The sequence below is a fragment of the Monodon monoceros genome, unplaced genomic scaffold (genome assembly GCF_005190385.1).
Source record: "Monodon monoceros isolate NGI ecotype Baffin Bay Population unplaced genomic scaffold, NGI_Narwhal_1 Super_Scaffold_12, whole genome shotgun sequence".
NCBI lineage: Eukaryota > Metazoa > Chordata > Mammalia > Artiodactyla > Monodontidae > Monodon > Monodon monoceros.
In genome coordinates, this window is record NW_021703768.1 from 126,010,525 (window position 1) to 126,038,322 (window position 27,798).

General features: G+C 52.4%; 1 protein-coding gene across 1 annotated transcript in view; it reads left to right on the top strand.

Annotated features, from left to right (window-relative positions):
• The window catches only part of PPARGC1B (PPARG coactivator 1 beta), a 108,218-nt gene extending 86,133 nt beyond the window's left edge, over positions 1-22,085 (top strand). Inside the window, exons 3-12 of the mRNA XM_029218194.1 lie at positions 1,126-1,341; positions 4,435-4,551; positions 6,326-7,451; positions 8,383-8,419; positions 8,942-9,015; positions 10,164-10,944; positions 14,092-14,167; positions 16,194-16,315; positions 19,184-19,338; positions 20,276-22,085. Of these exons, the coding sequence (XP_029074027.1) occupies positions 1,126-1,341; positions 4,435-4,551; positions 6,326-7,451; positions 8,383-8,419; positions 8,942-9,015; positions 10,164-10,944; positions 14,092-14,167; positions 16,194-16,315; positions 19,184-19,338; positions 20,276-20,376 (2,805 nt within the window). The 3' untranslated portion in view covers positions 20,377-22,085. The remainder of the gene's footprint in view (positions 1-1,125; positions 1,342-4,434; positions 4,552-6,325; positions 7,452-8,382; positions 8,420-8,941; positions 9,016-10,163; positions 10,945-14,091; positions 14,168-16,193; positions 16,316-19,183; positions 19,339-20,275) is intronic.
• Positions 22,086-27,798: the final 5,713 nt, after the last annotated feature.

The following is a 27,798-nucleotide window of genomic DNA, read 5'->3' on the forward strand; positions in this document are numbered from 1 at the left end:
CCACCGGCGCACATCGCCCACCACCACACCATCACATCGGGATTCCCACCACCACCATCACAGTCCCCACCACACGACCATCCCCATCATCATCCCACCACTCATCACCATCATCACCACCAACATCACCATCATCCCCCCCACCACCACCACCATCACCATCATCACCATACCATCACACCACCATCACCACCGCCACCACCACCACCAACATTACCATCCCCATCTTCATCATCTCATCATCATAGCAGGAATCAGTAGTGGTGGGTGGTGTGTGGGGTGGTGGTGGTGGTGGTGGTGGGGGTGGTGGTGGTGGTGGTGATGGTGGTGGTGGTGGTGGTGGTGATGGTGGTGGTGGTGGTGGTGATGGTGATGATGGTGGTGGTGGTAGTAGTAGTAATGAGTGCTCGTTAGGTGCCAGGCACTGTTTTCTAAGCATTTTACATATGTTAACTCAGCCCTTGACAATACCCTTATGAAGTAGGTGTTGTTACAGTTGATAAATGTGAGATCTGGGATTCAGCCCCAGTTCCAGAGCCCAGGCTCCTAGCCGCTGCACTGACTGCCCCTCCATGCGTGAATGAGGCAGCAAGCCCCGGGAACCCACAGGGGATGGTAGCTGTTTCCCTATTGCTCTGCTTTCACTGTCACGGTTGAACCTCGAAGCTTCCAGCCTTTCTACCACCTGCCTGGGCCCCAGAGTCAGAGAGACTGACCTGGGGCTACCATTGGCATAGAGCAGCCTCAGGGCCCTGTCCAGGGGTCTGGACGCAGGAGGCCGTGGTGTGAAGCGGCTGTCCTTAGAGGAGGGGACGGGCGTCCCTCACGTGGACAGCCCTGGGCCTGGGGTCACATGCTGATGGGCAGCAGAGTCCAGACTGGGGCTCCTAGGCCAGGCCCCTTTCCATTTCCACCTGCTGCCTTCTCGTAAACTTCTTTGATTCTTGGAGTCCATAGCACATTTCTCGGGCATCTGCCGTCCCAGCAAACTGAGAGGATCTGAGTGGATTTGGCGGGAGGGTGATGGTAGTGCAGCTGTGTGTACAAAGCAGATTTCTACACAGAGTCGCTGAGCCCAAGGCGTTGACTAACCGTGTCCCCTCTCTGCCTCTCTGCTCACTGCAGATAATCGACAGTGAGAATGAGGCCCTCCTGGCAGCACTCACCAAAACCCTGGATGACATCCCCGAAGATGTTGTGCATCTGGCCGCCTTCCCAGCCCTGGATGATGGAGACGCACCCTCCTGCACTTCTGCTTCGCCTGTCCCCTCATCTGCGCCCTCAAGCCCCTCCCTGGAGAGGGCCCCAGCCTCAGCCCCTGAAGTGGATGAGCTCTCGCTGGTGAGAATCTGTTTCCAACTGAAATGATGGTGGTGGCTTGAGATGTGGTGTCTGGTGGTAGAGGTGGTGGGTGCTGGAAAACCAGCTCCAGCCCCTGCAGGGGTCTCCGTGCATCACTGGCAAAGGTTCAGGGCAGCAGCCTGGACTGGCCATGGGAGGCCTCCCTGGGCTTCGCCTGCAACACTGTAGGCCCTTTGGGATTTCATGGATTGACGCTAAGTGTGTGTTAAACCCTTGAAATTAAATGTAAACATTTTCCTAAAGATTATGCTTACACACACAGTAAAAATTCAAGCAGGAAGTATGGATAGTTAAAAGCAAAACCTCCTTACCCATCTCATAATTGTTTTTTCCTACCTTAGAAGTAACCATGGTTACTGATCTGTTGTGTGACTTTCCTCTTCCACTTTTCTTTTTAACTACAAAAGGAAGCCTCCATTATATACTGCCCTGCACCTTGATTTTCTCAAGTGAATTGTGTGTCTTGGGAACTCTTTCAAATGAGCAGAGGTATCTCTGTTTTATCCTTTTTGTTGGCTACATAGTGTTCCTTCATAAGGATGTACCATACTTCTTTAACCGATTCCCTGGTTGGCAGATATGTACATTGCTTCAACTCCTTTATTGTTCTGTTGCTTCAGTCTGTGTCCTGTTACTGGCCTTGGCCATTTGTAAGTGGATACATTCCTAGAAAAGGAATTCCTTGGTCGTAGGATATGTGGTTTTTCAGTTTAGACAAATACTTCCAGTTGGCCCTCCAAAGAGGTTGGACCGGTTCGTACTTCCACCAGCAAAAGTTAACTGCTACCTGAGTGTCCGTGGAATGTAGAAACGTACACATGGCATTGCAGGTTTCTAGGGAGAAGGTCTCAGCTTTTTCAGATTCCAAAGGGTTCCGGACCTCAGAAGTTGCTGAAAGCAGTTGCCCTTGACTCGGGCTTAGGGTGCCAGAAAGCCAGCTGTCCTGGCTTGTGAAGAACAGCTCATCTGTCTCGGGCTCCTCACCTTGACACTGTAGCTCCTAGGGGCTGGCGAGACTTAGCTGGAAAACCGGAGCCTGTTGGAGGTGGAAGGGGTCTTTGGTCGTGAAGAGTTAGAGCCCTTGGTGACTGTAAAGTGCGACTCTGGGGAAATTGAGGCCCAGCGAGGGGAGGGCCTCTCCCAGGGTCACACAGCGAGTTGGTGTGCCAGCAAGGACCAGAGCTCAGGTACTCTGACTCCTGGTCCAGGACCCCTTGCCCTCTTTCCCGCTGCCTGCAAGTTCCCCAAAGCAGTGTGAAATATTTAGTAAGCAGCCGTGTGTGCCGGATACAAGCATATGTTCAGCCCCACATTGTGGCTCCTGCCGATAAGTGCTGTGCTTCCTTTCAGACTAGAATCAGACCTCCTGGGTTTGATTCCCAGCCCCACCAATGAATGCTTATGTGTCCCTTAGGCACCTAGCCTCTCTCTGAGCCAGCTTCCTGGTCTGTAAGGTGGGGTTAATAATAGTGCTTATCTCAAAGGCGGTTGGGAGGAGTACAGCAGATTTATACATATAAAGAACTTAGAACAGTGCCTGGTACAAAGAAGTGTCTCAAAAAGTGCTATCTGAGTGATAGTCCCCGCACAACTGGTGGTGGTGGTCGTGGAACAAGAGGAACTCTGTGTAGGACTCTGGAGAGGGACCACCCTGGAAGAGGTAGAGAGTGACCCTTGCTGGTCACCGGTTGTTCCCTCTCATGCCTTAGACGGCACTTTTGTTTCAGGCACTGGGCTAGGCACACAGGAAACAGATTCACCATTGAGACTCCCCGCATACCAACAGAGTTCTAGAAAGACCCTGAGAATTTATACAGACACCCGGTTCTTAACCTGGAGACATGGGTCCCAGAGAGTCTACCTCTGGACTAATGGAGACCCGTGGACCTCTACATATATGTGTGTTTTTCTGAGGTCAGTAGCTTCTCTCATATTCTTAGAGGGACCCCTGAGTCAAAAAAGACCCAATCATTTAGTCTACCTGCCCCTGTTTTATACGCACACAGACACAGACACACACACACACACACAGACACCACCCCCTCCACCCACCCCCCACACACATACCCCCTACCTTGGAGAAACCAAGGCTGGTTTCTCCCAGTCCTTTCCCTCTTCCTCAAGGCTGGGAGAGGGAAAGGACTCGCCCAGGGTCTCACAGTGAGCTGGGATTGAACTGAATCAGAACCAGGCCCCTTGCCTCTGGTCTAAGAATCTTTTCCTGTCCACGCCAGAGAATCACAGATGTGTGTGTTGGTCTGGGGTCGAGGTAGGGTGGTGTGGCTCATCCAGCTCCTAGGGGAGTGGGGAGTGGCCTTTACTTTGGTCCCCAGGCCTTTGGCAATCCTCCTGGGGGTCATGTCCCTTGAGGAAACACTTGATGCTGTAGCAAAAACCCATCATGTTTCTTGACTTGTTCTCAAGCTTGGCTGTGGTAGGATCCCTGGCGAAACCCCCAGGCGTACTCAGCTCCCTGCTTTCTTGGCTGGGATACACTGAGCACTTTTCCTCCGGGTACAGAAGCTCAGCAACTTTTATAGAAAATTTAGAAAAGCCAGACAAGCTTAAGCAGCTTCCACTTGTGTGAAAACAGCTGGCTGGGCTGGAAGTGATGTGTGTATATATATTCTTGCATGATTGAATCCCACCTCATGAAAGGTCACAGAAAGTGGTGTATGTGTACTACGAGTATACGCAGAATGTCCCAATCAAGTATGTGCATCATATTTCAACAGTAAGGTGGGTAGACATCACCCGACATCTGTCTGGGTTTCTCAAGATCACAGATATTCCTCTTAGGTTATTAACTCTCAAAAGGACTTACATTTTATTGGGATGCCTGTATGGGTTTGGGATTGTTAGACAACCTGCTTTCTGTACTTAATATATTGGGAACATATTCTGGGTCATTAAGTGCCCTTCCTGTGTTCCACCATGGCCCTGTGATGTTGGGGTCAGGGTGTGGTTGGTCCTGAGGGGCTGGCTCTGGGCCAGGCTTCTCCCTGAGGTGCACATCCCCTGTCTCTGGCTGCAGCTCAGCCCCGGCTCCTCTCCTCTCTGTTCCTCCCACAGCTGCAGAAACTCCTTCTCACCACGTCCTACCCAGCCTCGACCTCTGACAGCCAGAAGGAAGGGACCGCCTGGCGCCAGGCAGGCCTCAGGTCTAGAAGTCAGCGGCCTTGGGTCAAGGTATTTCTGCACATGCCCCCAGACGCACCCAGGCCTCTGGGGGTCTCTGGGGAGGGCGGTGTGCACCTTTCCGCTCTTGTTAGAGGCCATCAAGTTCAGTCCACTTCCAGCTTCCCTCTTTGCTCATCACACAACCCTTGTCGCTGATATGCTGGGCACTGCTTGAGACCCAGGCCAGTCTGGGGTTCTAGAAAGAGCCTTGGGCTTGTTCATGTGCAGTTGACCCTTGAACAACGTGGGTTTGAACTGTATGGGACCACTTCCACGTGGATTTTTTTTCAGTAGTAAATACTACAGTACTGCAGGATCCGCAGTTGATTGAATCCACAGATGCAGAGGAACCGTGGCTGCTGAGGGCTGACTAGAAGTCATGTGTGAATTTCCCATTGCGCGCGCGGCTGTTCTACCCCCCGCAACCCCCACATTGTTCAAGAGTCAACTGTACCTCAGTGTTCCAGGCACTGTGTTAGTTGTTGGGTTAGAGCAGGGACGAGGAGGATGTGGCCTGCCCTCAGGAAGCTTATGCTAATGAGGTGACGGAAGGAAACGTAAGGTCCTCACTGGCACCATAGAGGCCATAAGGAGTTTGGATTTCTCTTTGTGGGGAGCCATCGGAGAGCTGAAAGCTCTATCTTGAGCACCCAGGAGGGAAGTAAGTCCCTTTTCCTCCTTGGGCTCCATCTTCTGAGACTTCCAAGGAGAGGTTTCAGAGGTAATTTCCCAGCGTTCCTGTTACTCAAAGCCTGCACCCAGCCCTCCCCTCTTGTCCCCAGACACTGCTGCAGGGGACTGCTGCGGACAGTCCCACCCCTTAGGGCAGAATCAGGATGGCATCTTTCTCAGACAGTGGCTCTGTAGGAGTCTGTCCCCTGCCTGGGCTCCCCTGGTGGGTGGACCCTGTCCCTGTGCCCCCTCCCTACTTGTCCTGGCTGACCTCCCAAAACAGAGGTCCATCCTTCATGTTCCATTCTGTCAACAGGGCAGCAGCTAAGCTCCTTCCTGAGCCAGCCTGCCGTCTGGAGTGCTAGGGGGCACACCAGGGGCGTGAGACACCCTTGACAGCCAGTCTGGCCCCAGCAAAGAGACATTTGCACTGGGAGCAAAGGCCCTGTGTGGACCGGCGGGGGCAGATAAGGCTGGAGACAGCGGTCGGGTGGGGCTACATTGCAGAGCACCCCTGGCCAGGGGGCCTCCCCTTTACCCCACGGGTACTGGGAAGATACTGAATTGTTCTTTTTCTTTTTCTTTTTTTAACAGCTTTTTGGAGGTGCCACTTATATACCATAAAAGGCACCTGTTTTAAAAGTATGATTCAGTGATTTTTAGTAAATTTACAGAGTCGTGCAGCCACGACCACAATCCAGTTTTAGAACGTTTCCATCATCCCAGGAAGATCCCCAGTGTCCCTGTTTACAGTTAATCCCTGTTCCCACGCCCAGCCCCAGGCAACCACTAATGTACTTCCTGGCACTCTCTCTGAAGGCTCCGCGCAGGGGAGTGGGGTAGTCAGAGCAGGGCTTTGGCAGTAAATCTAGAAAAGGCGAAATCCATAGCTAGGAGACCTGTTAGGAGGCTGGCCATTCCTTCATTCCTCATCCCCTGAGCACTGCTAAGTGCCAGGCTCTGTGCTGGAAGCTGGGGATGAAGTGGTGAAACCTGGCAATTCTGACGATCCAGGTGAGACACGCTGGGCCTGGCCAGTGGCCGCAGGGGTGGGCAGCGGGGAGAAGCAGTGTGGGTCTCCTTCCTCACTCTGGCCTCTTTTCCTCTCCAGATGGACAGCGCCCAAGACAGGAAGGCCCCCATGACGCAGTCTCAGACCCGGAGTTGCACAGAGCTGCATAAGCACCTCACCTCGGTGCCGTCCTGCCCCCGGGCTAAAGCTCGCTCCCCTGATAGGGTCCTCCAGCCACCACCACCCCTGAGTCCCTGGGTCCCTGCCAAGGAGGATGAGGAGGCGGGTGAGGACTGCCCGAGTCCCCAGCCAGCTCCAGCCTCTCCCTGGGACTCCCCAGCACCGGGCAGGGCAGACCCCGGCGCCCAGGTGTCCCAGGAGGACATGCAGGCCATGGTGCAGCTCATTCGCTACATGCACACCTACTGCCTTCCCCAGAGGAAGCTGCCCGCACAGGCCCCAGAGCCAGACCCCCAGCCTTGCAGCAGCCCCGACAAGCAGGTCAGACCCCGGCCTCGGTGCCAGCACCCTTCCAAAGCCACCTGGGCTGAGTTCTCCATCCTGAGGGAACTTCTGGCTCAAGATATCCTCTGTGATGTCAGCAAACCCTACCGCCTGGCCACGCCTGTCTACGCCTCCCTCACACCCCGGGCCAGGCCCAGGCCCAAAGACAGCCAGGCCTCTGCGGGCCACCCCTCCCCCGTGGAGGAGGTGCGGGTCGCGGCTTCACCCCAGAGCTCGGGGCCCAGACCCAGCCTGCGCCCGCTGCGGCTGGAGGTGAAAGGGCACATCAGCCGGTTGGCCAGGCTGCAGCCTGAGGAGGAAGATGAGGAAGAGGAGCAGGAAGAAGAAGAAAAAGAGGAAGAGGAGTGGGGCCGGAAAAGGCCGGGCCGGGGCCTGCCGGGGACCAAGCTGGGGAGGAAGCAGGAGAACTCTGTGTGCCCCGTGCGGCGTTCCAGGAGACTGAACCCGGAGCTGGGCCCCTGGCTGACGTTCACCGATGAGCCCATGGTCCCCGCGGAGCCCCAAGGGGCTCTGCCCTCGCTGCGCCTGGCCCCTGAGGCCTACCACGTGGAGGGGGAGCTGGGCAGCCCCATGGACGAGGACAGTGGCCAAGACCCGCAGCTCCGACGGGGACCCCAGATCCCAGCTCTGGAGAGCCCCTGTGAGAGCGGGTGTGGGGACACCGACGAGGACCCCAGTTGTCCGCAGCTCTCTTCTGGAGGTAGTCGGAGTTGGTGGTCCGAGAGAGGGGGCAGGGCCAGGGTGTGGCAGACCCCACTGCCCGGGAGCCAGGAGCCCTGGGTTGGGCAAATCCCTCTCCCTCTCTGTCTCTCAGCTTCCCTTCCTGTGCAGTAGGCTCGTTGGGCAGATCTTCAGGAACCTCCTACCCATCTCTGAGTTTCTCATCATGCATGGGCCAGGTGTCCTTAATGAACGAGCAGCAAGATGCCTGCCTTCTTGGGGCTTGGGTTTCAGTGGGGGAGACAGGCAGTCAAAAAGTGGGCAAGAAAGGAGAAGTGATGACAAATTGTGATAAGTGCTCTAAAGAAGACTCCCTGGGTAGCAATGTGATGGAGGGTGTGAGTCTATAAATTCAGCTCCACAGTGAAGTGGCATTTTAAATGGTAACAATAGTGGGGATAATAATACAGCAGTTATCTGTTATGCACTTGCTATGCCAGGCTTGGTCTAAGACTTGACACGGATTATCCCTATTGATCCTCACAGGAAGCCCGTGTGGTGGGTGCTGTTATAATTCCCATTTTAAGACACAGAAACAAAGGCACAGAGATAGCTAATGGTCGGTTCAGCGAGTTAGTCCTGCATCTGTCTGGGGCAGAGCCCACAGCCACTACTAGCCTTGGAAGCTGTAACGCTTCACCATTATGCTACACTGATTGGCCAGAAGGGGTCGCCCTGGTTCCCATCAACTCTGCAGAATCAGTAGATCCGCCAGCTGTTAATGTTGCCGAGTCTGGGGGAATGAAGGTGGATTTGAGTTGTTCCTGACAGTCCCTAAAAGTGGCAGAGGCTTTTGGGTCACACGCCTGAAAGAAGCTGTGCTTGGTACCGATGAAGTTCAGAGGGAAACATCTGCTAGCCACGCCATGTTGGGAAAAATCTTATTTTTTTCTTTTTTGTCTTCTTTTCAGACTCTCCCAGGTGCCTCATGCTGGCCTTGTCGCAAAGGTAGATTTTTAGAAATTGTTGGTTTATGACTCCAGGAGACCTTATCTGGTTGGGTGTAGGGTGGTTCATCGGCCCCTGAGCCTGGTCCTTGTCCCCACACCCCTGCCCTCATTGCCATGTGGGACTCTTAGGATCTGGGCTCCCTTGAAAGGGAGTTTGTTTTTAGAAGCAGGCCCAGGGGAAAGATGGAGAATTTCATGGGGAAAAGTTGACAGTGCTGTGTGGCTTTGGGCAAGTGTCTTCTCCTCTCTGGGCCTCAGGTGTTCCATCATAAAATAAGGAGGCTGACAATGCTTGTCCTGTCTCCACCTCCCTCAAGTCTCTCCCGTGTCTCCTTGAAAGAGCTGTACAGCTTTGATTTCCTCCAACAACCAGGAGAGAGTTCCCCTGAAAATTCTCCCCAGGCATCGCTTTCGTGGGCAGCAGAACCAGGGTCTGGCACAATGTCCCCTTGCCTTCCTGCCATGCTCGGGGAGGTGGAGCCTGCTGCTGACTGACTTCTCTCCTTCCTGTGCTCCCCAGCCCCACTGGCGACCCTCCTTTTGGCAAGAAGAGCTTCGAGCAGACCTTGACAGTGGAGCTCTGTGGCACAGCAGGTGAGCTGGGGGCTCAGCTGGTGGGGTGCCCTTGGGGACGCAGCCCCTCGGGCAGTTAGGGAGTACCCCATCAAGCCTTCCTTGCCACCGCTGCACAGGCTACGCCGGGTCTTGAGCTACACATTGAGGGCGTTATAAGGAGAGTCAGGGCCCAGGTTCAGCTGTTTAGCTGCCAACAGTTGGCACATGATCTGACATGAAAAGAGACACGTGTCTTCCCCTGAAGGAGCCCACAGTCTTATGTGGGCGACAGACTCACACCATGACAAGTACTGTTTGATATGCGCTTGTTCCAAAGACCGTGCAAGAGCTCTGGGAGCACAGAGGAAGGGGAAGAGTGGGGAGGGGCAGGATGTGGCCTGAGAAGATTCACAAAGTACCCAGAGCAGCAGGCATTTGAGCTAGGCTTGCAGGATGCATAGAAGTTGGAGAGACAAAAAAAAAAAAAGGGAAGGGTATCCCCGGCCACAGAATTGGCACGAGCAGAGGCACAGAGGAGCGGCAGTATAGGTGCATCAGAGGAGACTGGCCACCCGGTGTTGCTCTGTGGCAGAACTGGGGGGTCAGGCAAACGCAACCACCAAAGGCTGAGAGGAATGCCAGGCCGAAGGGGTTCATCTAGATCCTGTGGGCTTCGGGAGCACCAGAAAGGAAGAGCTCTCTGGCTGATGCCCGGGGGACGATGGAGTCCAAGGTCAGTTGCAGAACCACTGAGGTCACTGTGGTGGTCAAATCCAGGTGGGAGATGTTACCTATGGTACCTGCCCCCTCTGCACCCTGGGAGACTTAAGAGGCATTTGGAACGACCAGTGGGAGGGCTCGTGGAATGACTGGATATGGAGCAGGAAGAGAGATCTTGGATGATCTGGAGGCTTTGGCTACCGTTGCCAGACTACAGAAGGGGTGGCAAAGGGCTTTCATCACATGCCAGCTCTGAAAAATTACTGATGGACTGTGTGAGAAGGAGTCCCAGGCTACGTCCAGGCTCAGTCCGCAGTGCGGTAATCGATTAGTGATGCCTGCCATCCATTGGCTCTGGGGAGTGGTGCCATATATGCTACTTCCCTGCCATCCCAAACTAGGGTTTCAGTGTTCCTTGGAGAAGTGATCTGTCTCTGCCTCACATGTGTTTCCTCTTGCTTGGGTAGGACTCACTCCACCCACCACGCCTCCGTACAAGCCCACAGAGGAAGACCCCTTCAAGCCAGACATCAAGCACAGCCCAGGCAAAGACATAGCTCCCACCCCGGAGGTTCCCCAGCTCGGGGCCGCCGCAGAGGCTGCCCGCAAGCTGCCAAAGAAGCACCCAGAGCGGAGCGAGCTCCTGTCCCACCTGCGGCATGCCGCAGCCCAGCCAGCCTCCCAGGCTGGTCAGAAGCGCCCCTTCTCCTGTTCCTTTGGAGACCACGACTACTGCCAGGTGCTCAAGCCAGACGGCGCCCTGCAGAGGAAGGTGTTGAGGTCCTGGGAGCCATCTGGGGTCCACCTTGAGGACTGGCCCCAGCAAGGGGCCCTGCGGGCTGAGGCACAGGCCTCTGGCAGGGAGGAAGATGGGAGCTATGATGTCGGTGCCCCCACCAAGGACAGTACGCTGCTGAGAGACCACGAGATCCGCGCCAGCCTCACCAAGCACTTCGGCCTCCTGGAGACAGCCTTGGAGGATGAAGACCTGGCCTCCTGCAAGAGCCCCGAATACGACACCGTCTTTGAGGACAGCAGCAGCAGCAGTGGCGAGAGCAACTTCCTCCTAGAGGAGGACGACGAGGAGGAGGATGAAGAGGACTCAGGCGTCAGTCCCCCTCGCTCTGACCACTGCCCCTACCAGAGCCCACCAGGCAAGGTCAGCCGGCAGCTCTGTTCCCGCAGCCGCTCCAGCTCTGGCTCCTCGTCCTGCCGCTCCCGGTCACCAGCCACGCGAAGGACCTTCAGGTATGGATAGAAGGGTGGCCTCAGATTGGGTGGTGGACCCCTGAGGACCCCCCAGTTTCAGGGTGTCAGGGGAGAGAGGAGCCCTGAAACTGGGGCTGCGTCTCCCTGTGTGGTCAGTGTCCTGGTCGGAGGCCCTGGAGGTGGACTCCTTGGGGAGTTGTGGGCAAGTCCTGTATCCAGGCAAAGCCTGCTGTGCGGCAGTCAGGAGTGGCCCAAATCTCCTGGCCTCGGGGGAGGAAGAAAACTCACTTTCTGGCCTATTGTGGCCTGATATCCAAATGAACTTGCCCCTCATTCATCTGTTTCTGTTTTTATATTTGTAAAATGGTTAGGTTTTTGTGTAAACATATACAGTTAACCCTTGAACAAGGCGAGGGTTAGGGGCACCAATCCTCCCTACAGTCAAAAATCCCGTGTAATTTATAGCCGGCCCTCCTTATCCGAGGTTCCTTCGTATCTGCAGATTCAACAACTGCCGACAGTGTAGTACTGTCGTATTTACTGTTGAAAAAAATCCCAGTGTAAGGGGATCCACAGAGCTCACATCCATGTTGTTCAAGGGTCAATATACCCACACAGTGTAATACCTATGTGATGTTTACATGTGAAAGAAAGATCAGCATAATTCTAATCTATGTTCAAAAAAAAAAAATACCGGGATTTAAAGCAGTGATAAGGTTTATTCCCGTTTCTCCGTGCTGCTGAGTTGCAGTCAGCCGCCCCCGTGGGAGCTCTTTTACCTTCGCACAGGGATGATGTGTCATGAGCCTGTTTGCTCGTACCATCTTTGCTCACTGAACCGGACTGTAGAAGGAGCTGGTCCAGAATTCCGTGGGGGGCTGGGCAGAAAGAATGGAAGTTTGGCATATTTTGGTGGAGATAGATTGCTTCTCTCCCTGCTCACAGCAGGACCTGGCTCTTCCTGGGGGAGGCCTGAGGAGGGTGGGTGCAGGTCTCAAACCCTCTGCCCGAGATGCACCTGAGTGACCACCAGATGGTGCTCTTGGGTCCGGAGCAGTGCAGAGTCACCAGGAGGCCTTGTTACCACTCAGATGGCAGGGCCCCACCTCCTGAATGTCTGGTTTTGTAGGTCTGGGGGTGGAGGTGGAGAATTTGCATTTGTAACAAGTTCCCAGGGAGTGATGACGTTGCCAGAGTGCCATGCTCTGAGAAGCAGAATTCAGGTAATAGAAAGATACCTTTTCTTAGGAAAATTCTGCTTTATATTTCCTTATCTATACCAGTAGCTCTTAACTGAAAATCTGATTAAAAGCAAAGCCTCCTTTCCCCATTAAAATGAGCATAGACGTCTAACTGAGCATTCAATTTTAGGGGATTTGTGGACTCCCCAGACACTAACGTGCTGAAGCCCTGAACTATCTGTCACTCGAAATGAGCTTATTTTGAGCAATTTCTCTAAACGCCCTTCTACGTAATAAGCCAGGACGATCAGTCAGAGCCATCTTCCGTCAGACCTCTCTGAGCCCTCCTTCCAGCTCCGTTCTCCTTTCTCCAGGGGTCGCTGTGAGCTAGCCCACCTGTTTCCTCTGCAGCATCTGCTCAGAAGCGGCTACGGTTCTTGTCCTGTTGAAGCGCATCCCCCAAGGCAGGAGCTGGAGTTTCTCAGCCTCCTTCCCCTCCTGAGCTGTTCAGGGCCTGTACCCATGGGCTTGTCTGCAAAGAGTTGGGGGCCTCTCTCGAAACCCCCATGGATTCTCCTTTTCCTCTTCTCCCTTTTGGGCCAAGTTCAGGGCTGGCTTTCTCTGCCACTGGAGAAAGTTAATTGGTTAACTTGGTTCCTGCTCAGCTGCCTGGCAGAGCTTGGTGGCTGGTAAACCTGAAAAACTAGTCATCAGTCTTCTCCAGACCAGCATTTCTTTACCTGTGCTTCTGCTACCAAACAACAGTCAACAGGAAGCACTTGGAGCTGGTTTAACAAGCCCTACAGCACCTTCCAGTCACTCTCAGTTCTTCGTGGGGGGAGGCTGCCGATTCCATTGCAAATGGATGATGATACTATTATTGTGTAGTACTTTAAAGTTTGCAAGTCACATCCCTTTCTTTTACCCTATGTGAGCTTCACAGATGCACTTGGAGGGTGCGTCTGCCTCTTATCCCCATTTTATAGATGAGGAAGCTGAGGCTCAAAAATGTTCAATAGAAAAATGTAGCCAGCAAGTATTGAGCTGTTCCTGGGCTAAGCATTTACGGGCATGTTCTGATTTGATCCTCCCAAATGGCCTAGGAGGCAAATACAATTGATTCTCCCTAGTTTACAGGTGAAGAACTGGAGCTGAGGTGGCTTAAGTAGCCAGCCCAAGGTCACCAGCAGGGAGGCGGTAGAGTCAGCATTGGAACGCTCTCTGACTCCGGGGCCCCTGCTCTCATCCTTTGCTTTATACCCAAGGACGCAGACAGCGTGTGGCAGAGTTGGGACTCACCCATGCCCCACACGCCTTGCTGCTTCCACTCTAGCAGCCTGGTGCTCAGGAGGAGAAGGCAGTGTGCAGACAGTCAGGAGGGCGCAGGCGTGCGGCATCCAGGAGCCTCTCAGGCTGTGCATCTGGGCTGACTGGTCCCCTGACCCCCAGGGCCCGGGGGCTGTGATGGCTGCTGGGGCTGCTGCTTGACCAGGCTCCAACCACTGGAGGGAGAGCAGTGGGTCTGGAATCAGCAGACCTCCCACGACCTCTGGCTTCCTTACTTTTTAGCTTTGCGCGAATTTCATACTGAACCTGAGCCTCAGGGTTTTCATCTGGAAAGTGGGGAAACATGAGACCTCAGAGGGTGGTTTTTTTTCTTCAGGTCAAATACCATAATGAAGCGAGAGGGCCTTTCCACCCCCGTTGGCATAGAAAGGTTCACAAGGGTTATGATTAGCAAAGTGGTGGTTCTCAGTGATCTCGTCCCAGAAGCTGGCAGAAGGTATGTGTCGGTCACGTGTTCAGACCCACAGGCGACCCTGGGCGGTCACCGCTGAGGGGGAAAGCTGGGCTCCCTCAGGAGGGCCTTCTCATAGTTCTGCCCTCACGAACGAGTCCGAAAGAAGCGGAGGAAGCACCCCTTGCCTCCTGAGCAAGTCCTTCCCGCGTCCCCCTGTGGTTCCTGCCAAGAGTGAGTGCCTCTGCTTTGCTTGTTCACTGACAGATGTGAGAGCAGAGGGTCGTGTTCAGACAGAACGCCAAGTGTCCGGCACACCAGGAAGCGGCGGGAAAAGGCCATTGTAAGTGAAATGGGGCCCCAGAGCCCAGAGTGAATGGGGATGAGCAGGGGCATCAGGAAGTGCTAGGGCTTCTTAGACCTGAAGCCCTTTGAGGTCATCTGCGGCCTGCAGGAGGTAGTTATATTTCTCTCATTTAAAAAAGCACAGGGGTCACCAAAGGGCATCAAAGGTGGCACCGTGCAAAATGCAGCCAAGGGACTGGCTGGGAGGCGTGCAGTTGGTGAGCACGTAGGGCTCAGCGTCAGAGGCTTGAGAGGGCCCCGGGGGACAGGCGGTGATGGGGGAGCAGAGCCGGCCTTGCTTCCACTTCGGTGTGACCGTCAGTTGCTCCCCAGCTTCCCTGAGCCTCAGTTTACTCATCTGTACACAGGGTCCCCCGGTGCGATCGGGGCTAAGGGACCAAGAGAGACTGTCCCTTCCTCCTGATCCATCTCCTTAATCTTCTCCCAGAGTTAGTTCACAGGCCAGGCTGTGCCTGGTGGACCCACTGCAAAGCACCCCGTAGGGAAAATTCATCAGGAAGCTGCGGCGAGGAGCTGGACTCATCTCCTCCATATCACTTAGAAAGGAGGGAAGGGAAAGTAAGACAGAAGCATGAACAGACCGACAGACTCTCACTGGATTGTCCACCTCCCCCCGAGCATGGTGCTTCAGGGAAGGGAACACATTAGGTATGCATACCCCAGAGGTACGCATGCAGCTGTCTTGAAGCAGGTACTTAAAACCATGTGGAGCGTCTTCCTGGAAACCATGTGTGACCATTCAGCAGTTGTGACATGCCCTGTTCTAGGTGCTGGATGGCAAGAGTGGACGAGACAGACAAGGTCCCCACTTCCCGTGGTTGGGCCAGAAGGGAGAGAGAGGCAACAGACTCATAAACAAATCAGTAAACACTGTAATTACAGATTGGGAGGTGCACTATGAGGTTCATCACGTCATGACTAAAATGTCTGAAACAGTCGTGTTTTGACTGTGTGGGGCTGATGTATTTATATGGTCGTCTAGGAGAGGCATCTTCAAGGAGCTGGGCCCCAAGGGATGAAAGGAGCCAATGAAGCAAAGATTCTGGAGGACAGTGGGGCAGAGGCAGGAAAGAGCCTTGTGAATTCAAGGTGCCGGAGGAGGCTGGGAGAGGACACTGCTACACGCAGCTGAACCTAGGCCATCCTAGGGAACGTGCACAGTTCCCGTGACCGTACAGCAGCGCCCTGCTGTGGACTGCGGGCCCTTGCTTTCCTCCCTGCCCTCAGTGGCGCAGAAGGGGATGGCTGGAGAACCACAGGCCTTAACCTGTTCCGGAGAAAGCCCATCTAAACCAGAACCTGGTGATTTTGCCCACAGGAGCACAGCTGGAGTTTCTCCAGCAAATCAAAGCCACTCTTCCGATAGCTGTGCCTTTAACTTCCAATCACAGACGGTAGAGGAGGAGGGGAGGTTCCAGCTGGGCTTTCCCTCTCCCCTCCCACTGCTGGGCAGTTCTAGGGGCCTGGTACCAAGCTCACCTGAAGGTCACCTCTTGGTCGCAGTGTCTACACAGTACCCTGGCAAAACCAAAGATGATGGTGGCTCCAAGCCTTATGCCCCTGTCCCATTGCTTTTTTCCCAGCCCACTCTAACCCATAGCGACCTGGCCCCCTTTGCTCGTCCATTACCATCCTCGGACCTCCCCCACTACCAGAAAAAGTCAGACTCAAAACAAATACAGAAGCTACTCACTGTGCAGTTACATCCATAGTGACGGCTTCCTCTCCCATCTGCGCCCAGTCTCTGCTCATTCCCTTCAAGTAAACGGCTGCTTCCTTTGGGGCCACTTCCCCATCCGATGCTAAACAGCCCCCTCCTCTCACAAGGCCAATCCTTTGGGATAGCGACCGTCATTGTCCTCTCTGACTTCAGCCCCAGCTGGTGTCGCTCGCTTAGCCAGGTGATGTGGACTGGGGACGAGGACTCCATGGGAGCCCGCCACCAAGGGGGCTCCAGGAAGCCAGGCAATGATGATGGGTCCCTCTGTGTCCCCCTCGGGCAGGGTGAAGGCCGCGTGGTGTACGTTCGAAATCTCTCCAGTGACATGAGCTCCCGTGAACTGAAGAGGCGCTTCGAGGTGTTTGGAGAGATTGTGGAGTGCCAGGTGCTCACGAGAAGCAAGAGGTGAGTCAGGCTCTCGCAGAGGAGGGGAGTGGAGGGCACAGAGGTTCCAGTTCAGGTCTGGAAGCATAAAAGATGCCTGAGAAGATTTGCAGAACAAATCTACTGCCAGCGCAGGGGAAGGAAGGACCGGTAACCATCATGCAACCCAGTAATAGCAGGGAACATGTACTGATAATTTGCTAAAGTGCGAGCCAATTTCCATGCATTCTTTTTTTTTTTTTTGCGTTACGCGGGCCTCTCACTGTTGTGGCCTCTCCCGTTGCGGAGCACAGGCTCCGGACACGCAGGCTCCGGACGCACAGACTCAGTGGCCATGGCTCACGGGCCCAGCCGCTCTGGGGCATGTGGGATCTTCCCGGACCGGGGCACAAACCCGTGTCCCCTGCATCAGTAGGCGGACTCCCAACCACTGCGCCACCAGGGAAGCCCTCCATGCATTCTTTTACTTAACTTCCCAACTTGCCTGTGATGTATACACTCTTACTCTTTCTATTGCTCTCCTTTCTGGGGAGCTCAGACGAGTTAACTGAACAGCTACCTAGTGGCAGAGCCAGATCTGCAGCCCGTGTGTCAGCTTCTGGTTTTCCATCCTAGACCCTGGTACAGGGCTGCAAAAAGCTCCTGGTGGCTGAAGGCACACTTGCATTGCAGTCTTACTTCGCTGCAAGCCCCACGCTGCTCCATCCCTCTGTTCCTCTGCAGCTGCGGCCCAGGTGTCTCACTCACCTGGGGAAGCAGTGTTTCATCTGTCAGGGGATCTGCAAGAATAGGTTGCGTATAAATGTACAACTTAGATGTCAAAGCTTTGTCGGTTTTGAAATAATTCTAAAGTATCTCCCATTATACTTGCAAACTAAGTTATTAGGTTTTTAAAATTCTAATTTAATAATAATTTTTAAAAACTTCAGTGAGAAAATAGTTTCTGCATAAGAATCATTACACATCTCACATCCCTTAGGGTGGCTACAGAAAATAACAAGCGTTGGTGAGGATGTGGAGAAATTAGAACCTTGTGCACTATGGGTGGGATTATAAAAGGTGCAGCCGCTGTGGAAAACGGTATGGAGATTCCTTAAAAAATTAAACATAGAATAACCATTTTATCCAGCAATTCCTCTTCTGGGTATATAATCAAAAGAATTGAAAGGGAGATCTTGAAGAGATATTTGCACATCCCTGTTCATAGCACCATTATTCACAATAGCCAAGAGGTGAAAACAACCCAAGTGTCCGTTGACAGATGAATGGATAAACAAAATGTATATACATGCAATGGAATATTAGTCAGTCTTCAAAAAGGATGGGCATCAGTCCTGTCGCATGCTACAGCATAGATGAACCTTGAGGACGTTATGCTAAGTGAAATAAGCCAGTCACAAAAAGACACATATTGTGTGATTCCACTTACATGAGGGATCTAAAGTAGTCAAATTCATAGAAGCAGAAAGTAGAATGGTGGTGGCCAGGGCCTGGGAAGAGGGGGTATAGGGAGTTGTTGTTTAATGGGTACAGAGTTTGTTTTGCAAGATGAAAAAGTTCTGGAGATCCATCACACAAACTTAACACAACTGAACCGTACACTTCAAGATGGTAAATTTTATGTTATGTGTTTTTATCACAATTTTTTTAAAAAGTCATTACACAAATAGAACTGTTTTAAGTTCTGTGCAGTCTTCAGGATGTCAAGTGAAGATAACCTGTAAAGACAAAGCGATCAAATTAATCTCTAAGGAGAAGGGTCAATTTGTTAAGATTTAAAAAGCAGGCATGAGCCTCAGACATTTGAAGAATCAGAAAGGGTCCCAACTTTGGCCTGGTTCAGAGAGGTGTCAGGAAATGTGATGCAGCTGAGTGTTTACAAGGCATCTGCTGTCACTAGGCCTGTGCTGAGTAGTAGGAGGGTCCACATGGTCTCTGTCCGTGAGGAGTCTGTCTGGCGGATGGGTAGGTCGGGGTTCGTTCTCTTGTTGTTTGTGGAACTGAGGAGCCGGGTAGAACTGACTTTAGGTCCCCCTCACCTCGGCATCCTTCTCAGGCAGGCTTCCCTCCTGGTAGCAAAGTGGTTGCCTCCAGCTCTAAGTTTGTCTCCTACTCGGGGAAGCAGGAGTCTCCCTCACGGTTCCAGCAAAGACGCAGGATGGAGTCTTTGGCGTTCTGCTTTGGCTGACGGGTTCATCCTTCAATAAATCACTGGCCAAGGAGGGCCACCGTTGTGTGACTTACCCTGGCGCCCTGAGCCCAGCTGAGCACAAGGCGCTGTTGTCAGAGGACGGGGAGTAGAGGCTGAGCAGGCAGGCACGACACGTCTCCCATGAGGGATGAGATGTGTACGGAGTACCATCGATCTCAGAGAAGGTGAAGGCCAAGTTAGCAGCCAAGGAAGGGCTGGCTGAGGCTGCCTTTGAAGGGTGCAGGACTGGGAGGATGGGGGCATAGGTGTGGCAAATCCTAGAAAATGGGAATCCTGAGGGAAGTAGAGGGGAGTGTGAAAAGGATCAGCTTTCGTGGCGGGAAGCCTGAATTTACTTCCCTGCTCTGCCACCCGTCTTTGGGCAAATTCTGAACTCAGAGCCTGTTTTCTCACTCCAGAGGGGGGAGGTGACAACAGCCCCCCATCACAGGGGGGTCTGAAGAGCGTGTGGGGCGATGGGTGGTGGCCAGCTCCGGGCCAACGTGCAGTAGATTGCCTGCTCTTACTATGACTCCATTGTGGAGGTCAGCCCCGTGACTGTCGTTGTGTCTATCGAGGGGCCATGCGAGACAGTTACGGAGTCATCATGGCTTTCTGCTCCTCACCTAGTGGCGGGTGGTCTGACGATGTCGACCGAGCTGGCCCAGTGACGCGCTCCCCTTGTCCTCTCTCCCCAGAGGCGAGAAGTACGGCTTCATCACCTACCGGTGTTCTGAGCACGCCGCCCTCTCTCTGAGGAACGGCGCTGCCCTGCGGAAACACAGCGAGCCCTCCTTCCAGCTGAGCTGCGGGGGGCTCCGGCACTTCTGCTGGCCCCGCTACACTGACTACGGTGAGTACGTAGACCCCGCACGTCCCAGTCAGACCCAAAACGTCAGGGGCAGTGACCTCCTTTATTGAAACCTAAAGCCCACTCTGGACACGGCTGTCACACCCAGACTCCCCTGTGCTGGTGAGTATAACTTGGCAGCCACTTGGCCCGGAGGCTGGCCTCTGGTGCATCTTGTCCTGTGCCAGGACTGCTACCAAAGAGATGAAGCCTCTCGTGGCCTCTTGGAAGGTCCAATCTCGTGTTCACAGCCACCTGGCAGAACCATGGCTACCATCTCTTTGACCTCACAGGGCCAGTAGCTGACCTGCCCCCTTGAGGGGCATCCACGGCGGCCCCGACAGGCAGCAGCCTTGTCCATTAATGGGCTGCAGTGAAACTGTTGTCACCATGCCTAGCCAACTGGGGACAAGTCAATGAAGAAGGACAAAGTACCGTTTAGGAGAGAGTTCTTTATAGGGGAGAGTCCGGTGCAGCCTCCAGAGTGCAGGGCTGAGTGTCAGGAGACCCCGGAGGCTCCCGGCCAGGCAGCGCTCCTGACTGCATGTCCCCCGTGGGGACCCAGTTCCCTGGCCATGCACTGAGGGATTCATAGTTTCGTTGGCTGCCTTACGTGACCTCCTCACTGGTTTCCTAATGGGCAAGAAACTGTTAAGGGAAGTAGAATTAGAGGCTTTTGGAGCTGGAAAGGAGCTCTGGGGGACTCTGCTTCAGGCCTCCCCATCCTACAACCAGGGCGACCGAGGCCCTGAGACACTGCTCACATGGCAGAGGTATTCCAGCAGGAGGACAGAGCTGCTGCCCGCCGCCCAGTGCTCTCTGAGGCCTCGGGCCGCATCCGCTCTGTGGTGCTGACCCCGGCGGCAGATTTTCTGGTCTGCTGGCCTTTCTGAGCTGCTCGCTGCCTTCCCCTCTCACTGCCTCCTCCACCCCCACCCAGATTCTAATTCAGAAGAGGCCCTGCCTGCGTCAGTGAAAACCAAGTACGAAGCCATGGATTTTGACAGCTTACTGAAGGAGGCCCAGCAGAGCCTGCACTGATAACAGCCTTAACCTTCGAGGAATACCTCAATACCTCAGACAAGGCCCTTCCAATATGTTTACGTTTTCAAAGAAATTAAGTATATGAGAAGGAGAGAGAGCGAGTGCGTGAGAGAGAGAGAGAGAGAGAGAGAGAGAGAGAGAGAGACTTGGAACTGCTGTCCTTTTAAAACAAACAAAAAATCAATGTTTACATTGAACAAAGCTGCTTCTGTCTGTGAGTTTCCATGGTGTTGACGTTCCACTGCCACACTAGTGTCCTCGCTTCTGACGGGTTGTCCTGGGTGCGTTCCAGACGCTGAGTCCGTCACCCGCCTCCCCTTCCTCCCCGACCGACGTCCCCTCGTAGACGTGCAGCTGTGTTCACCATACCATTTCTTGTCTATAGTGTGTGATGATGAAATCGTTACTTGTGACTAGAATCAGGATTATAAACTCATTTTTAATTGAAGAAAAAAAAAGTAGGTCCTTAATGTATTTATGGCTCAGATGTGCTGTGCCTGGGAATATTGTATTGCTTCCTTGATTTTTTAACTATGCACTGTCGTGAGGTGTTTGCCACTGAGCTGCACTGCTCCCTTTGCCAGAATGCCCCAGAGGTGCTGGGTGGCCGGAAGCCTGGTCACCGGGGAGGTGTGGCATGCAGCCACAGCTGGGAGGAATGGAGAGAGGTTTCTGGGCCTCTTCTGCTGAGCGCTGCCTTGTCTCTCACTGAGCAAGTTTGGGTCCATTTACAATCAGAGCCCTCATGTGGTGTCCAGCTCACGCTTAGAATTTGTGCCTGGCCGTGAGTGCTCAGATCCTTGCGGACCTTGGAAGGAAGGTGGGGTGAGCTGCGTTATTCCCGTTTTCCAGGCAGTGCCCCAAGAGGCGAAATGACTTGCCCGGGGTCCCACAACCAGTGAGACTATAGAAGAACGGCCCAGCCCGGGCCTATCCTAGGATAAAGAGGCAAAGTTGCAAGGACTGGTAGAGGTGGGTTCAGCTAAAAAGGACAACAGGCTAGACGCTTCCAGGCTCATTTTGTGGGGGTAAGTCAATGGCTGCCTCACCAGCATGGGGCAAGTTTAGGCTCTGGTACCAGTCTTGATCCAAGGGGTCCTGTGGTTTGCTTATACCTGTGGACATGGCATCACAGCTTCAGTGATGCACCTGGGGTGACACAGAGAGGCAACCTGGGAGCGGTCATTCACCCTTTTTGGGCCAGTCACCAGCCCATCCTCCTTCATCTTGATTTCCCTTTTCTTCACCTGTAAAGTTGTTTTGGTGGCATGGGGCAAGGGGAGCAGGAGGGAGACATGAGGGATGGGGATGGACAAGACAATCTCCAAGCTCCTCTCCGACTTAGAAAACGTTCATTGGGCTTTACTTTAAAATTTGTGTTCTTGAGTGATGTCAGAGCCATGTCCAGCTTGGATGTTCTGCCGGTGCCTTGGGGGCCGTTTGTGAGGGAGAGCATGGCCAGGCAGGGTAAGAGTGCATTGCCTCTGCTTCAGACAGAGCGGCTCCAACTTGGTCTCTTTCACACATCAGGGTTCCTTGGGAAATTTTTGTGTTTAAAAGAAAAAAGGTCCTGCTGCTTAAAAAAAGTTTGAACTTGACTCATTTAACTAAACGAGGTGATTTAATCTATTATTAATGCCGGGCCTATTTCTTTGGGAGTTGGTAGTTATGGGGTTTTGGTTTGTTTGTTTGTTTGTTTTTGCAGTACGCAGGCCTCTCACTGTTGTGGCCTCTCCTGTTGCGGAGCACAGGCTCCGGACGCGCAGGCTCAGCGGCCACGGCTCACGGGCCCAGCCGCTCCGCGGCATGTGGGATCTTCCCGGACCGGGGCACGAACCCGTGTCCCCTGCATCGGCAGGCAGACCCTCAACCACTGCGCCACCAGGGAAGCCCTGTTTGTTTGTTTTTAAGATTATAAAATACCTCAGTAGGTTAACTGGGCCGTTGAACCTCTCCTGAGAGGTGAGCATACTCCAAGCCGGCAGAGAAGGTTGGAGGAGACAGGCGTTAGAGGAACAGGGAATTTGAGTTCCTGTGTATCATGTCACTTCACCTCTCTGGGCCCCAATTGTCTTTTCTGTGTAATAGGCTGAGGGGGAGAATTACGCAAGCTGATCTCTAAGGTCCTTGCCAGGTCTGATAGTCTTAGCTTCTCCTAAGGTGGTATCTAGCAAATACATAGTGGCATATGGGCCACTACTCCCATGTCCTCGGCCAGTAGCAGACATAACTAATCAACCACAGTACTCATGTTCTCTGAGCTTGGTCATGCTATTAGAATCCTCAACACAGTTCCGAGCAGCCATTACTAACTGATCAGAGTTTAACCTGTTTAACCTTCTGGTCTAATCTTTGGATGGTCTCTGTTATACAGAACTATATGGTGGTGGGTTTCATGCAGGCCCATCCCTGATCTATGAGAGAAAATTCCCCTAAAGCCCTTCCTTGGCACAGGACTCCCAATATTACTCCAACACAATCCCATTTCGGGGTGGGGGCCAAGTGGAATAGTGGGCAGGAACATGTTTGGGGAAGGCAGGGTTTATGAGGGTGGACCAAAAGGGGACTTTCCACAGCACGGACCTGCACATTCTAAATTCCTTTGATAGCTGTTCACTGCCTAGCATACGGTAGGCACACAATAAATGGTTATGGAATAGAATGGAATGGAATAGAATTTAAATCCACCCGATGCCTCCCCCTAAGTCCTGATTTGCACCAAGGAGTAAACTGAGATTTCATCCTGTGGAAAAAGTAGGAAGGAACTCTACATTCAGAGTCTGGAGAACTGGGTTGAGTCCTGGCTCTGCCAAAAACTATCTTTGTGACTTTGATAAGCCACAGAGTTCCTTCCTCTCCCTAAGCCTTGGTGTGCCAGAAGGGGTCAGACTAGATGATCTCTAAGCCCCTCCTATTTGCTTCTTCCTTGATTGCACTAGCCTAGAGATTCTACCATGAGAAGATGGTACCTTAGGGTAAAGAAATGCAGATTTTTAGTGAAGGACAAGTGTGTCCCCTCTTCTGGGTCAGCTGAAGCTGCCCTTTCACTTCAGATTAATACAAGGCACTTGAAGGTAGTTAGACATTGGCTCTTGAGTGTAGTACTGGGACGTGATATGCCTAAGGTCGGGGCTGGGGCCCGCTGATGGGAGAGGGTGCCTGCCAAAGGCATCAAGAAGTTTCTTCTCTCCATCCCGTACATAAAAGGCTGCAAGTTCTAAAACTGACCAACCCTGCAAACAACCTCCATCCGGAAGACTCATTCGGTGCTCTGTATTATTTACCAAGGAGACTCCAAGGTCTCTCCAGACAACTAGTCAACCTTGGTCTCTTTCCCACCAAATTAAGGAGTAACCCAGAGGGAGCAGCTGCCATTGGCAACCATCTCATTGTAGCTCTGTCCTAGTATTTGCTCTTGATCATGTTTACATGTGATTGCCATAAAAGCTTACAGTAGACTGTGTTGGTAGCCACCCATGCAAGGCAGGTTGTACTGTCCATCTCTGTGCCGTGCTGGTGTTTTCCAAATATGTCCGATCTAAACGCTAAGTGGAATTCTTCCATCTCCTTCCTCAGTCGGTACAGGCTGAATCAGAATCCTCACTCCTGGGGGCTCTGGTTACCGAAGGAAAATGCATCAAAGAGGTAAAGAATATGAGTGGATGGAGTGCAGCTACGGCGGTGACCCCCTTCCCCCCACCATACCTTGCCCCCCAACCAGGACACTGCTTTGAGACCCAAAGCACCAGTCAGGTGTCTGCATCTGCTGTGAGTTCTCACAGCCTTGCGTGTCAAATGTGCCCAGCAGAGAGGCAGGGCTTCAGGGGTTCCAGGGTGGGAAGAGGAAGGGAAGAATGCTCTAAGCTGCAAAGACTCGGTACCCAGGTCCTGATGTGGGAAGACGTGCAATCAGAAATCTTTCTCGCCTAAAGCCTGTGCTTGCTGATGTTTGGAGAGCGATTTCTTCTAGGTGTATGCAGTATACGTACTGAGGGGGCAGGGAAGGCATGACAGTGCAGCCCTTCTGCAGGGATGGCTTGGAACCCTATCCTAGGCCTTAGGTTCAGTTGAAATGACAGCTGAGCCTGCAGCTTGAGAGATGGGACATCCCAGCTGTGAAGCAGAATCAACCCCAAAGGATTTGTTGATCTGACTCACTGACGTCAAAACTGCAGTATTTTCTTACCATTTGAGATTTAGCAGTTGTCCTCAGATATGACCAAGGAAAGAAATTGAATGTACAGTAGCAAATAAAGTGAACCTAATGGTTTCAATGGCCAAAGAAGAGGGATCCTTCCCATTGGGGCAGAAGGAAACCGGTCTGTGCTTACGTGCAATATGTTTAAGCTGTTCCCCAAGTCCCTGAGACATTTGCACATATAGATGGGCTACAGGGCTGTCTGCCGGGTCCAGGGGTACGGGGTAAATGGAGGGAGAGCTTGGGAGCTGGGAAACCCTCATGCATAGCGATGCCCTTGGCCCAAAACAGACGTGAGGTGGAGGGCCCCTGACAGCCAGCTGTAGAATGTCCAGGAAAGTAGGCAGAGGCTACCTTTGCATGGAACCAATAAAAGCACTTTGAGAAAACCACAGCACTCAGCCTGGCTCCGTGTTTCTACACTGGCGAATATGGATCTCCTTGGGCTGTGTGAGGCATTCTCCTAGGGATTGGAACAGGGGATCAGGAAAGGGGCTGGTGAGGGAGGAGAGAGCAGAGATGCCTTCCTAGACATCAGCCACAGGAGAGCCCATTCTAGGGCCAGCCCTTTGCTGGCCTCTTTGTTGGAGGCCCTAAAAATGGAGTGGTGCTTTTCAATCTTGGTACCTATTTCTGTAAAAAAAAAAAAAAGAAAACAGCACAGCTGATTGAAATGGATTTGCAGAGCAAATCATTTATCTATAAGCCATCTCAAAGTGAGAAACCCAGAGTTTCTTGCTTGCTATGTGGTCTTGGGCCACTGTTTCCTCATTTACAAATGGGAATATTGGATGGAATGAGCACTAAAGTAAGTCCCTTTCACCTCTGATAGACTCAGATTCCCATCCTGGAGCCTCAGGAATCCATCACTAACCCACGAAACCAATTCCATTCTCTGACTGCCCAGCTCACATTCAGGGTGAGAGTTCTCTGCAAGGTAACCAACCCGCGGTGGATTCAGACCCACATGGTCCTGGCCGAGTTACCTTATATGAGGAGGCCGGCTCCCCAGGACAGATCTAAGCCATAGTTTCTGGTGGGGTGGTGAGAAGTAAACCCCAGCTTGGCTAGGTGGCGATGTCGAGTCTCACATGAGCCTCGTCATTGTCCCCACCGAGCAGCTTTCAGTCCGAACGTTGTGACCACTTGGCTGTTTCTCTATTGCTCACAGACAATACTAGCAATACACTTGTTTTTCCAAAACAGCTTAACTTAGGCACTTTTCACACATTTCTTTCAAATGATTGTAAAACATATGGGGCAACAGGAGGCGTGGATCACACTGCATATGTTTAGGGCAGCTTTTGTTTTTGTTTCATTATAGCAGCGGTGACTGAGGCTTCAAGATCGGGGGACAGATGTTTAGGTACTCCATCAGAATGCCTTGCACGTTCAGAAGTAGCACAGAAATCCAACTGCCCGAACTGGGGGCTCGGAAAAGAGGGTTTTGTAGGTGGTCGTTCCCTGGGCTGTGCAACAGTGTCTCAAAGACATGTTTTATAGCCAGAAACCCCTCTCTGCTGTACATTTTGTCAAAGGATCCTCCAAGCCTCCTTTTTCACTTTGCCAGCCTTGCTCGTGGGTGACTTTTGAAGGGACTGGTCATCTTCCACCTCAGCGCTTTGCCTTATCAACGTCTAGCCGCCATCTAGTGGCCAAAGACTGTATCTACCAGCTACCCAGATGGAAGGCAAATAAATCCTTTTGGCTACCTTGCTGTCCAACGCCAACTTTGGGAATGAAATGCAAGGTCATGAGCAAACTGTCGTGTGTTTTAGAGCACAGTGTAACAGCAGGCAGAAGCCCCAGAAGCAGCCACGCAGACTGAGAAGTGATACACTAGCTATCCTGTTGGCAGCAGAGACAGGAGTGGACCCTGTGCCCAGGTGCCCAGGAGGGGTTTAATGTAACTGCAATACTGGCAGCGCAGCTGCTGACCTTGTTAAGTGAACCTCTGCTCTGTGCCCCCCACTGGACCCTCGGGATAAGCAAAGAGGTTGAGTGTGAGGATTCTGTGGGGGGCCTGGCCATGGCCTTTGGTATGGTCCACCGAATAGCCAAATAGATTTTTTTTGTTTGTTTGGTTTTGTATTTAAAAATCTTGTCAAATGTTTTTGTGTTAGGAATTGAAAGTCATAAACTACTCCCAACTTTGTTTCTGGAGGAATGTTCTGATTCCAATGGAAAGAGGTTGGAAATCTCAAGGGGTGTGCGGTCAGAGTGGTCAGTGGACCAGGGAAGTGGACCACTTGGATTTCCAAATGGTTTCTGGGGAAGGTGGCCGTCCAGAAGTCTGGCTCAGTGCAGTCTGCTCCAGAAATTCACACCCACCCCCTTCACCTACTTGTGCCACGGGATTAGCATTGGTTTGGAGCATCTGCTTCTTCCAGAGACAGCTGCTAATGTTGAAACCAACACAAGATTCCTCTCCCCAACCCCAGGTGTCTAAAGAAACAGTGTCTGTAGCTAGCCTTAATCGACTGGGCAAGGTGGTCCCTATGGTCCCTTCCAGCATTTCCAAATATTGGACTCAAATCCTTTTCTCTTAGTGTGACCATGCAGCCTAGAGAATTCTGAGCAATAGGAAGCCAGGGCTTTCCCTGGCTCTGTGACAGGGTCAAACCAGGGAATGGCTAACCTTGTGAGGTTTGGGCATCCCCAGGGGTACTACTGTAGGGGGCATTATTTATTAGGAAGCTCAACAAGGTAACTACAGCCTGGGGTGTGTGAGCGCAAGGTTGTGTGTGTGTGTGTGTGTGTGTGTGTGTGCATGTGTGCACGCCTGTGTTTGTGTGTATGTATGGAATTACATTGATGCATTTCTTGAGAAAGGTGCAAGAATTTCACCTACACAGAGGGACACATCTGCTTTGTTATTTATAATAGAAAAGCTAAAGTTTAATTTTTTAAAGGACACTGCTGATGATTGAGAATCAAGTTTTTAGTTTTGCTATTTTTTTTAATTGGTAGAGGATTTTTTATATATTTTTTCCATTTTGTTGGGTTGTGTCCTTATTTATATAAATACATTATCCCTGAGGGCAAAGGAAGAGAACTTCTTTGCTTTTAATTATTATGGTCGGCATTGTCCCCATTTTATTTCTGGTGTGGTTTATCTGTCTTACCTTCTAAATGAGAAACTGTTTTCCTGTATTTGTACATTGTCAGATTCTATAGTTTCATAGATAATTTAACCAAATTAAATTGCTCTATGTATTATT